We start from the raw sequence: 12,817 nt of genomic DNA on the forward strand, positions 1-12,817 counted from the left end.
TTATAGTTTCTGGTCTTATGTTTAGGTCTTTAATCCATTTTGAGTTTATCTTTGTATATGCTGTTATGAAGCGTTCTAATTTCATTGTTTTACACATAGCTGTCTAATTTTCCCAGTGCCTCTTATTGAAGAGACTGTCTTTTCCCCACTGTATATTCTTGACTCCTTTGTCAAAGATAAGGTGCCCATAGGTGCATGGTTCATCTCTGGGCTTCTATCTTGTTCCACTGGTCTGTGTTTCTGTTTTTGGGCCAGTATCATGTTGTCTTGGTGACTGTAGCTTTGTAGTATAATCTGAGGTCAGGAAGGTTGATTCCTCCAGCTTCATTCTTCTTTTTCAAGATTGCTTTGCCTATGTGAAGTCTTTTGTGTTTCTATACAAATTGTGAAGTTTTTTGTTCTAGTTCTGTGAAAAATGCCATTGGTAATTTGACAGGGATTGCATTGAATCTGTAGTCTGCATTTGGTAGTATAGTCATTTTCACAATATTGATTCTTCCAACCCAGCAACATGGGCTATCTTTCCATCCGTTTTACATCATCTTTGATTTCTTTCATAAGAGTCTTAATAACTTTCTGTATACAACTCTTTGATTCTGTAGGTAGGTTTACTGCTAGGTGTTTTCTTTTTGTTGCAATAATTTTCTGATTTTTATGTTGTTAGTGTGTAGGAATACAAATAATAGCAAGTGAAACAACTGATGAAGCATTAATTTCCAAATTATACAAGCAGCTCATGCAACCCAACAGCAGAAAAACAAGCACCCCAATCAAAAAGTAGGCAGAAGATGACCTAAACAGACATTTCTCCAAAGAAGACATACAAATGGCTGATAAACACATGAAAAGATGCTCAACATCACTCATTATTAGAGAAATGCAAATCAAAACTACAATGAGATACCACCTCACACTTGTCAGAATGGCCATCATCAAAAAATCTACGAATAATAAATGCTGGAGAGGGGGTGGAGAAAAAGAACTTTCTTTCACTATTGGTGGGAATGTAAATTGATACAGCAACTATGGAATACAGTATGGTGATCCCTTAAAAAACTAGGAATAAAACTACCATATGACTCAACAACCCCATTTCTGGGCATATACCCTGAGAAAACCATAATTGAAAAAGACAAGTACCCCAGCTATTTACAATAGCTAGGACATGGAAGCAACCTAGATGTCCGTAAACAGATGAATGGATAAAGAAGCTGTGGTACAAAGCTGTGGTACATATATACAATGGAATATAACTCGGCCATAAAAAGGAACATATTTGAGTCAGTTCTAAAGAAGTGGATGAACCTAGAGCCTATTATACAGAGTGGAATAAGCAGAAAGAGAAAAACAAATATTAACGCATATACGTGGAATCTACAAAAGTGGTACTGATGAGCCTATTTGCAGGACAGCAGTTAAGACGCATACATAAAGAACAGACTTGTGGACACAGAGAGGCGGGGAAGAGACGGTGGGACAGATCGAGAGAGCAGCATGGAAACATATACGCTACCATATGTGAAGCAGACAGCCAGTGGGAATTTGCAGTATGACTAGGGAACTCAAACCAGGGCTATGTGACAACCTGGACGGGTGGGATGAGGAGGGAGGTGGGAGGGAGGGTCAAGAGGGAGGAGAGATATGTATACCTATGGCTGATATATGTTGATACACAGCAGAAACCAACATAATATTGTAAAGCAATTGTCCTTCAATTAAATATAAATTTTTAAAAAATCTATTCACACTAAACTTAAGGAAACTCCTATGCTGATTTGAATTTTTTGTTTTCTCCCCACACCTTCTGTTGATCCTCCAACCTCTTGCTCCACAAGTCAGTTCTCTTATTTCAAATAAAATGAAAATCCCCTCTCCTGCTTCAGAATTAGAGCAGGAAGATAATTCTGTGTACCGAGTGACATGAAATCATGTCCCAGACGTGGTTTGAACTCTGCACGGCTCATTTTACCTCCCATATTTAAATCCTTAAGTCATTTGTCTGGAACAGATTGTGCGTATAATATGTGGATGGTATATACCAGCATGTGTGTGGTGTTATGTGTGTGTATGTGGTGTGAGGCATATGTGCTGTGTATGTAAATTGTATATGTGTGAGGTGTATGTAGGTGGAGGGTGTGGGATGTGTTAGGTTTGGGATGGTACTGGGAATGCAAATTTAAGTGGAGCCCTTCTGAAAAGGGACCATAAAAGGACCAAATAAACAAAAAGAGAAAAGAACCAAGTATCCCTGAAGTCACTAGCAAATCCATACCGGATTTGCAAATGTGCAGAATCTTGTGTTTCCATCACTACCTGAACGTCAGCATGATAATACTCCTTCTCTGTCTGCAGTCCAAGCTACAAAGTCCTTGGGCAGCTTCCTGACACTGATGTGTACATTGATGTAGATGCGTATGAGGAGGTAGGTCCTTTTTTCTATCACTTTAAATGGTTGTAAGCATATGTTGTGATTGGCTAATTATTATTTTTACTCAGGATAGAGAGTTAGGGGTGGAGATGTGGAAAGTGTGGTGGTCAGAGTGAAAAGTCTGAACTTCCATTTGCTGTCTGGATTCAGTTTTATAGTTTATACTATACATCAGTTACACAGTCTCTTAATATTTATTTTTCCTCTTTTTTAATGAGGATAAATATATGTTCTTGGACTTAAAGTATATGTTTACAAAATACCAAGACTGTTTGCCAGGGTGGTCTGTATGTGTGTGATTTCCTTCTGATGAATTCAAAGGGGTGATAAAATTCTAACATTAACCGTGTACAATGTAGGTGGTGGAGCTGTGGAATTCTTTTTTTTTTTCTGCTTCATTTTTAGTGGTTAAAACCATGGCTTAAAATATCCTTGACTTTGAATTTTCTTTTCTGATGTGTAATCTCTTATGTAGAATCTTTTACAAAGTCTTCTTAAACTAGTTTTATCTGTTTGTTTTGTGTTTGGGAAGAATTTCTCAGACTTACTGTAAGATATTAATAAATTAGACTGCTAGTAGGATTGGTGTATTTTCCCCTTCCAAAGAATTATGTGCTTGATTACCTGTTTCCATCTGCATTCCAGAATTTCACGAGGCTTCTTGATATAATTTTCACCTGAGTCTGTTTTGACTCCTACCTACATTCTGTGAATAAACCAATATACACTTCTGTTCATTTTATGTGACTGCTTCTCACAGTTTGAGTGGCAGCTCCCCTCTCCTAGATTCGCTTTAAGTTTCTTCTTTGTATTTTATGGTTTAAAAAAAAATGAAACAAAGACTTTTAAAAGAAATGGGAAGATGTGCATTTTTAAAGGCCTTCCATTCAACATGCCTTCCTTCAGAACATGAGTAGGTCAGCTAGTCTGACATTTTATTTAAACTCTGTCAAAGGGTCCTTGGCAACATCTGTATTAATTTTCAAGTTGGAAAAGGGAGGCAGTTGAAGTTTTGATTCTGAAATATTTCCATATATTAAATTCACTGACATTTTATTTTTCAGGTGAAAGAAATTCCTGGAATAAAAATATTCCAAATAAATGCCCCAATTTACTATGCAAATAGTGACTTATATAGCAATGCATTAAAAAGAAAGGTGAGTCACAAGGAATTAAGAGTGATTATTTCTGAGAAAGGAATCTAAAGATTGATAGGCATGTGAGGGTCACTTACATGTCTCTATATATCATTTATACGATTTCATTCTCTGCATCTCTATTTTTTAAAATTATAGTAAAATGTAACAAAATTTATCATTTTAATGATTTGCAATTATACAAGGCAGTGGATGGAATTAAGTACGTTTCAATTGTTGGCTAACCAACACCACTATTCTTTCTCTTTTAATATATACATATAGTTGTTTCAGAAATATTTAGAAAAAAAATTAAGTTTCTTATTCTTGGAAATACATGGATTCCTTTGGTCATGATTAGTACTCCACCCCACACTATCTACTAAAGAGGAAAACCTCCCAGTCAACCCTGCTGCTGCTAAGTCACTTCAGTTGTATCTGACTCTGTGTGACCCCGTAGACGGCAGCCCACCAGGCTCCGCCGTCCCTGGGATTCTCCAGGCAAGAACACTGGAGTGGGTTGCCATTTCCTTCTCCAATGCAGGAAAGTGAAAAGTGAAAGTGAAGTCGCTTAGTTGTGTCTGACTCTTAGCAACCTCATGGACTGCAGCCTACCAGGCTCCTCCGTCCATGGGATTTTCCAGGCAAGAGTACTGGAGTGGGTCGCCAGTGCCTTCTCCACCCAGTCAACCCACAGTCTCTTAAATATAAAAATCTGAGAGATCTAAGTTTGAAAAACACTACTTTAAAAATCTTTTTAGGGACTTCCCTGGTGGTCCAGTGGGTTAAGACTTTGCTTTCCAGTGCTTGGGGGTGTGGGTTCGATTCCTGGTCGGGAAGTAAAGATATCCCACATGCCTTGTGGCCAAAAACCAAAGCTTTCAACAGAACTAGAACTGTAACAAATTGAATAAAGACCTTAAAAGAATGGTCTACATTAAAATTCTCTTTAATATTTAGCTTCTGGCTGTCTTGAATCAAGACCAAGAATAAGAAAAGTTACCAATGTTCTTTTAATGAGGGAGTAACCCAGTTCAGGGCATTTGAGGGAGAGGGAGAGCAAGGGTTAGGGTGATAACTTGGCATAGAAAACAATCAGATGGAGAGGATTAAAGATTAATTGCTTTGGGTGGATTCTGGGAGCAAGAAGTGATTTTTGCATTTATTGCCCTCTGTAAAGACTGGAGTGAACCCAGCCTTCATAATGGGAGCAAGAAGAAAGGCGATGAGGAAGTATGCTAAGGAAGTTGGAAATGCCAACATGGCCAATGCGACCGTAGTCAAAGTGGTGAGTAGTCCCTTCACTGCAATTTTCCTTTGTCTCTTGATCTGCGTGCTCCCCCTTTACTCTTGATCTGCATGCCCCTCACCTTTTAACACGGCATGAAGTCCCTAAAATAGGAAAGCTTAGAAATAAGGTAAGTATCCTTTATATATTAAAAATACATAATAAGGTCAGTTATGAGAATGCTTCTGAAATAAGTAGTGATAGGAGCCAGGAAAACGTGATTTTTAGAAATGAAAATCAAATCAGATCAGATCAGTCGCTCAGTCGTGTCCGACTCTGCGACCCCATGAATCGCAGCACGCCAGGCCTCCCTGTCCATCACCAGCTCCCACAGTTCACTCAGACTCAAGTCCATCGAGTCAGCGATGCCATCCAGCCATCTCATCCTCTGTCATCCCCTTCTCCTCCTGCCCTCAATCCCTCCCAGCATCAGAGTCTTTTCCAATGAGTCAACTCTTGCCATGAGGTGGCCAAAGTACTGGAGATTCAGCTTTAGCATCATTCCTTCCAAAGAAATCCCAGGGCTGATCTCCTTCAGAATGGACTGGTTGCATAATAAATGTTACTATTATTACTTTGTCAGAAATTCATTCAGCTGATAGTAGAAAAAAACCTCAAAGTCTGGTTTTTGCTGTTTGGTCTTATGGTAACTGTGATCTGTCATGTTGAAATTAATAAGACTATTTTAGAAGTGAGAGGAAAATGGATATGAATACTAAAGAAAGTGGTTTCATTGGACAATAGAGGAAAAGAAGGAAGAATAAAGAAATAGCTAAAATTGAATATTGTGTACATATCCTTTTTTGTCATAGACAAGGCTGGAATATAGTGAGTAATGTAGAAGAGATCTGCTATAATAGAAACTGGAGAATATAAGGACTAATTTTCCTCTTATAAATCTTTCTCAGAACCAAAATATGAGTTGTTTATAGAATTCTGGTTTGGTTTGATTTTGACGTAGGATGCTGAAGTAGATGGAGAAGATGGCACCAAGCCTGAGGAAGACGAGAATGAAATAAAATACCCCCCAATAGTCATCAAGAGCACACTTCCTGAGGAACTGCAAAGATTTATGCCCCCAGGGGATAACATCCACACCATCATTCTGGATTTTACGCAAGTCAATTTTATTGATTCTGTTGGTGTAAAAACTCTGGCAGGGGTAAGCATCATCTTCAAGGAGTCTTTTAAGGATAATATCTCTGTGCCCAGAATCACCATCAGTTAAATCAGAAAACTGAACTAGGGTTTCCAGCTCTCAAAATTTGGTTGCTGTTGCTTTTGTTTTTCAACTTTTTGTTGTTAAAAGAACAAAAATATATAAAAGTAAAGACAGAGTATAGTGAACCCCCTGTAACCATCACTCAGCCTCAACAATTATCAATTCATGGCCAATTTTGTTTCGTTTATCCCCCACACTCACTTTCCCCTCCTCTTATTTTGAAGCACATCTCAGTCATCATATAATCTATAAATATTTTAGTATATATCACTTTGAGAAGATTTTTTAAAAGTCATTACCATAATGATTTTATTACACCTGAATAAAATTTAACAAGAATTCTTCAATGTTCCAAGTCATCACTGTTGATATAAAAATCAAACAAAAGGCAAATTTTAAATGATTAGTTCAAAATGTATAATTTTTGAAGCAAAGTCGCTCAAGTGAATGAACCAGAGCATCTTATATCACTAAATACATATTAGTAGAAAGAAACTTCTCTTGACACCTCACAGAGTCAAGAGAAACTAAACTTTATTTCAACGTTCTTACAGATTGTGAAAGAATATGGAGATGTCGGTATTTATGTATATTTAGCAGGATGCAGTGGTGAGTACAATTTTAGAATGGGGAGGCATTTTATTTATTTATTTATGAAACAGAATTTATATTACATTTATTTATAATAATTTTTGTTATAAAAAAACTAAACAGCATCCATGAAGAGAAAACTTCATCTCTTTGCATCCTTGGGGGAGGCATTTTAACATTTTGGTTTTGTTTCCTTTTTTTTAATAACTACACTTGGAAGAATTTTCCCTTAATTTTAGTTTTGGTGAAAATGAAAATTATTCTTCTGAAAATTACTCTGAAGCTAAGCTTTGAAATTAGCCACTTAACAGGCACTAACGTTCCTGGGTCACTTGCGGCAGGCCTCTTGTACTGGAGTTTGAGGAAAGGAGTTAGTAGACCATGGTGAAGGAGTTGTGGGTTTTTTTAGTAATCATGTTTTTAATGGCTGCCATAACAAAGTTATATAAAATCATTTAAGTGTTTTACCATGCAATGCCTGCTATTTTTAATATAAATTTTGGTTAAAACAGTACTTGAAAATTAAATCCACATAAAGGCTTCACTTTTCACCTACCAGAATGGCAAAAATCGGAAATGTTTGACAGCAGGCTCTGCGGGCTGGCTGTGGAGGATAGGAACCCTGACATTGCTGGTGGGAGTGCAGACTGCAGCAGCCTCTACGGAGAGCAGACCAGCATTTCCTTTCCAAATTACAAATTCATTTTTACCTTTAACCCAGAAAATCCAGCAATATGCTACACACACTCAAAATGACACATTACATGATTAATCATCACAGTATACAAAAACAAAAGGCCAAAATCAATTTGTGTCAAACAGAAGGGGCCAGTTAAATAAACCATACATAGAACACTGTGTAATGGTAAAGAAAAAAAAAAATATGAGTGAAGAGATTAAGTGTAAAAAAAAATACAGAATTATATATATGTGTATAGATACACATATATACATACACATACATACCAAAAGATAATGCTATCTTTTGGGTAATGGAAAATAAAATAAATATATACTTACATTTACATCTGCATAAAGACATACTGAAAGAATACACAAGAATATAATAAAAGTGGCTTCCTTGACCAGGGGAGTGATGTCATGAGGACAAGTATTGGGGTGAGATTTTTTACTTTATATCACTTTAATATTTTATGTGAAAGTGTTATTTTTTTTAATGTTTAAGACTGACACCCAGAGTGTGGGCTAACTTTCCCTTTTTCTTTTATAGCCCAAGTTGTGAATGACCTCACTCGAAATCGATTCTTTGAAAATCCTGCCTTACTGGAGCTGCTGTTTCACAGCATTCACGATGCAGTCTTAGGCAGCCAAGCCCGAGAAGCGCTTGCCGAACAGGAAGGCTCGGCTGTTCCTCCCCAGGAGGACTCCGAGCCCAACGCCACTCCCGAGGCCTAGGCGAGGAATTCAGCCTGCCATGGGGTATGAGCCTCTCGTGATTATTAACCTACATGCTTTAAGTACTAGACTCTACGTTGTCCCCCACCCCGCCACCCCCGCCACCGAGGGTAAATACTAGTAGTCAAGGCTTGATTTGGAGGGTGAATGACACACAGCAAGATGTATCTTACTTGTATTTTTTAATTGACTATTTCAAAAATGTTGGCCTCTTGCCTGCCTTTATTGTTCAATGACATTTCTGTTACTTTTTAGTATTATCTTTATGAGCCAAGCACTTAAAAATTTATTTAAGTACTTTATCCACAAATCAGATATGCCATCACCAGATGGGTAATAGTACTTAGTTTTTCTTCTTGTTGATCTACAGACTTTCTGTAATCAGTTACCTCATGAAAGTGGTGAACTCACAATTTTTAGAAGTTCTTCTTTTAAAATAACTATTTATTGTAATAGAAGCAGTATAAGTACATTGGGGAAAATTAGAAAAGATAAACAAAAATAAGGAGAACCTTACATTACCACCAAAGATTATTGCTAACACTTTAATGCATATTCTTCCAGATCTTTTTCTATTCATATAATTTACATCTTTTAACCAAAATAAGATTATACTCTATGTAGTGTTCTGTAACCTATTTTTTTTTTCAGTCCACAATTTCTGCTTTCTCATTCTAACCATATTCAAAGTTCCCCAAGTGTCCCCACATTTGTAGTTGGTTTATCCAAGCTAGTATTCAGTCTATCGGAGAAGGCAATGGCACCCCACTCCAGTACTTTTGCCTGGAAAATCCCTCCTCCATGGATGGAGGAGCCTGGTAGGGTGCAGTCCATGGGGTCACTAAGAGTCAGACACGACTGAGCGACTTCACTTTCACTTTTCACTTTCAGGTATTGGAGAAGGAAATGGCAACCCACTTCAGTGTTCTTGCCTGGAGAATCCCAGGGATGGGGGAGCCTGGTGGACTGCCGTCTATGGGGTCGCACAGAGTCGGACACGACTGAAGCGACTTAGCAGCAGCAGCATTCAGTCTGTGACCTTACACTACAAATGGTCATGTCCCTCTAAGTCTCAGAAGTCTATCTTAACCTAGCACTGTCCCTTTATTTATGACATGGACTTGTTAAAGGGAGTTGGAGCAGTTGTATAGAATCCCATCTTGTGAATGTGTCCACTTGCTTTTTCAAGATGTTATTTAGCTTGTCCCTCCATTTCCTGAACTACCTATAATCTAGAAGTTGTATCTAACTAAAGGCTTCATGAATTTGAATAAAACATTTTTTTGCTAGAATATATCATAGATGAGACACATGCTTCAAATCACATCACAACAGAAAACAAATAATATCTTGTTGATCTACCATTAATGAGGCTAAAATAAATCATGGGATTAATGTGACAACCATCCCCCAATTACATTTTCTCCTTTGTGACTAGTGAGTTATCTGTATGGTTCCTTTAGCATTGAATGAATGCTCAGTTCTCCATTAGCCATTCACCCAGGATTTTTAACGTTTAGTAATAGTTCTTGCCTTAATCAGCAATTTTATTAAGGGTTTGTGAATTTTTTTTCTCTAATTCTCTCCTAGTAATTTTCTCTCAACTTGAATTATTTGATCATCCTTAAATATAGTTCTTACTTGAAATCCAGGTTAAATGTTTTATTTTTTATGCTTAATTATCAACTTCAAAGTAAGGAGTTGGTTTAATAGATGATGACAGATTAAGTTCTTTTAGGTTTCTCTTTTTTGGTATAATTATAGATTCATGAATTTTTGTAGTTTTAATGTCTTTCAGTCTATCATAGTTATTCTTTTTGGTTTTCAAATCATCACACCTGTGGCCAGTAGGACCCCCCATAGAAGTTTTGCTGTTGCTGCTAATAGTGAAGTAGCCTTCAGGACCCTGTATTTTAGAAATCTAACCAAATCCTGGTTAGATTTGTATAGTTATCTATAACCATACAGATAACTGAGTATTATCCTTCTAAGTCCATAGAGTTATCAGTTAATTCTTCATCAAACTCAGTTTTAGCCGATGAGTGAGTAAAAAGCTATTTCAAGCATTTTTCTTTATAGCTGTTCAAAAGGAGACCTTGAAGCCAACATATGTCATCAGAAGTTCTTGCTCCTATAATTCCAACCACGAGGTCACTCCAAATCACAGCACAAGTATTAGCCAATCTGCTTAAAGCCTCATCTGCTAAGATTTCCTGCTAATGTTTTATCTTTTATATGAGTTTCCTTACTGACTCCTTATTTTAGTTTTCAGGAAGAAAATACTTTGAGGAGAAAAGTACATCAGGAAAGGACTAGATTAACATGAGTCTACTCCAAACCAAACCCTATGGTTTATTACTTTAACTCCTATCAGGTTTCTCAATGACTTTACTAATTTAATTCAAAGTAGTCCCCCTCCTTTATAACTGATACTGTATCTAGATCTAGAGTGAAATTAAATTTGCATCCAGTTGTTTCCTTTGCACTCATCACACAGAAGATCAAATACATCTGCCTTCTGAAAGAGCATGTAGTTGTAGAACCTCAGCTTACACTGGAAACTTTTGTATAAAGGCTTGATCATTTCAGCCATTAAAGTAGAGCTCAAGGATTTTAAATAATGTTACACAATATTTTATTGCATAATCTTAGCATTAATTTTCAATAAATGCTTTACACACAGCATATACTCAAGTCTTGGTTGGTGATAGACTGCAAGTAGTATACAGGAAAAGTACCATCCATAGCTTACAAATTTGTATTTAACTTTTCTGCCCTTTAATTTTTAACCTACTCTGAAGAGAATTCTACCATGTACGTAAAAAACACTGAAGTCTTACTGAGGAAAAGTGTGTTTTTCTGCATGCCTCTGATAACATAAGAATGCATTTCAAAATGTAATCTATATGTAAATATTTTGGAATCTTTTGGGTTATTTCATATAGTGGGAAGTTTCCTGACCTTTTTATACTTACAATCAAGTTTTATCTCTACCTCATTCTTTCTGGACCTTAAAAGCTGTGTATCCTTCTATGTCTGTATGTGTATGTTTCTGTTTTTCAGCCCAGGTTCAAATTCAGATTCTTATTGCCCTATCAAAGAGCATAATCCATACTGATAGATATAGGGACTGCTGCTAAGTCGCTTCAGTCGTGCCCGACTCTGTGTGACCCCATAGACGGCAGGCCACCAGGCTCCACCGTCCCTGGGATTCTCCAGGCAAGAACACTGGAGTGGGTTGCCATTTCCTTCTCCAGATATAGGGACTAGACTACTATATTTTATGGCAGTATGGGAACGCCTTGTTTTCAGGAAGGTCCCAGATAGTGAAGTTGTCTTTCTCAAATCCTCTGCCAATATGACCATGGTTTATCTCTGTCTCACAGTTGGATGGAATACGTTTGCAAACAATTGTGAACCAGGGCCCAGGAAACTCCTCATTCGTGTCATAGACACTGACTGTACAATCATATAGCAGCTGAGAGTGGGATCTCAATGCGAGTCTCATCTGCAGTGAGATTCAGTGAAGGGAATGGATCCTCTGCAAGCCCTACGAGCTCATTTTGTAGTTTTCAGGTAACATCTAAAATATCCACTCCCTGTATTTGGTCCTGCATCCTTACCTGTACCTGTCTAACAGAGAAAGGAGATGCCTGCCTACAAAGGTCCATGTTGAGAAAATGAGACCGCCCTCTCATGTGACTGGAGAGGGTAGCAAACTGAGAGTCTGCCCCCCAGGGGGCAGGTGTGTGTTGATGTTGGGAGGTGCCCTTGAGTGGGAATGAGGAAGGAAGGTTATGATGGTGAAGAAGCCCGCCCTTTTAATCAGTTTAAATCCTAAAATCAAACCCAGCTTCCTTGGTGTTAGACTGTATGCTTTAGTGAGTGCAAAAATGCTGTTGGTCCTTTGTTATTATACCTTTTAGGAATGCTTTTAGGATTCAGTGTGTAGGTTCTTGATAATGTGGTTTGAATGCTGATAAAAGTTGGTTTGAGGACTGACAAAAGTATCTAATTCTCCAAACATATAGCTGACCAAAATGCATACAATGGTTTTTAATTCCTTCAAATCCCATAACAAAACGTTCAAAAGCCAGGACTCCACCAGGTAACTTGCCTGCTCTCTTGACTTGGGTTTAATATAGTTTGAGCATCTCAAAAATCCACTTTGCCTTACCAGGTTTTTCATTGTACTGGTGTATATAGCATTTCAGCTTTATGTTAACCAATGAACCTGAGCTTTGTGGAAATTAAATTGTATAAATCTAGTCATGTTTTTTAAATGTTATTTAAAAGGTCACTACAGTATTTTCCTGAAGTCAGAAATCCTTTGTATTCTATCAGCATGCTGATACACGTGTAAACATGTGTCTGTACACACAAATACATATTTTATGTGGAGGGAGTTACCAGTGCGTGTGTATTTTCTTTTTTAAATGGAATACAGACATGCTACTCTAGTTAGTGTTGATGCTATCTGCATGCATGTGTCTGGGCAGAGACACCCATATTTTTTCAAATAATTCATTGTGTACTGATTTTATGTGTGGCCAGTAGATTTTCATCATGTAACGGAGATGTCAAGATTATTCAGAACCTGTAACAGGTTCAGCCTGAGTACCACATATCCAACTTGAGCTGTTTCAAATTGGTGCATCTGATGTTTGTGGTGATATATGAACAAGTGCTAAGACTTTCCTGTGTTCTAAATGCATACATTGATCAAAACAGTACAA

The 12,817-nt window shown here is 37.4% G+C and overlaps 1 protein-coding gene across 4 annotated transcripts in view; it reads left to right on the forward strand.

Moving 5' to 3' along the window:
• The window catches only part of SLC26A5 (solute carrier family 26 member 5), a 35,543-nt gene extending 27,462 nt beyond the window's left edge, over positions 1-8,081 (forward strand). For 2 of the 4 annotated variants that reach the window (XM_005895245.1, XM_005895247.1), the window contains 7 exons: positions 2,353-2,422; positions 3,493-3,585; positions 4,745-4,852; positions 5,196-5,201; positions 5,814-6,014; positions 6,629-6,683; positions 7,897-8,081. In XM_005895245.1, the coding sequence (XP_005895307.1) occupies positions 2,353-2,422; positions 3,493-3,585; positions 4,745-4,852; positions 5,196-5,201; positions 5,814-6,014; positions 6,629-6,683; positions 7,897-8,081 (718 nt within the window). The remainder of the gene's footprint in view (positions 1-2,352; positions 2,423-3,492; positions 3,586-4,744; positions 4,853-5,195; positions 5,202-5,813; positions 6,015-6,628; positions 6,684-7,896) is intronic. The other 2 variants (XM_005895244.1, XM_005895246.1) reach the window with 1 other exon arrangement.
• Positions 8,082-12,817: the final 4,736 nt, after the last annotated feature.

Source organism: Bos mutus, chromosome 4 (genome assembly GCF_027580195.1).
Source record: "Bos mutus isolate GX-2022 chromosome 4, NWIPB_WYAK_1.1, whole genome shotgun sequence".
Classification (NCBI taxonomy): Eukaryota; Metazoa; Chordata; class Mammalia; order Artiodactyla; family Bovidae; genus Bos; species Bos mutus.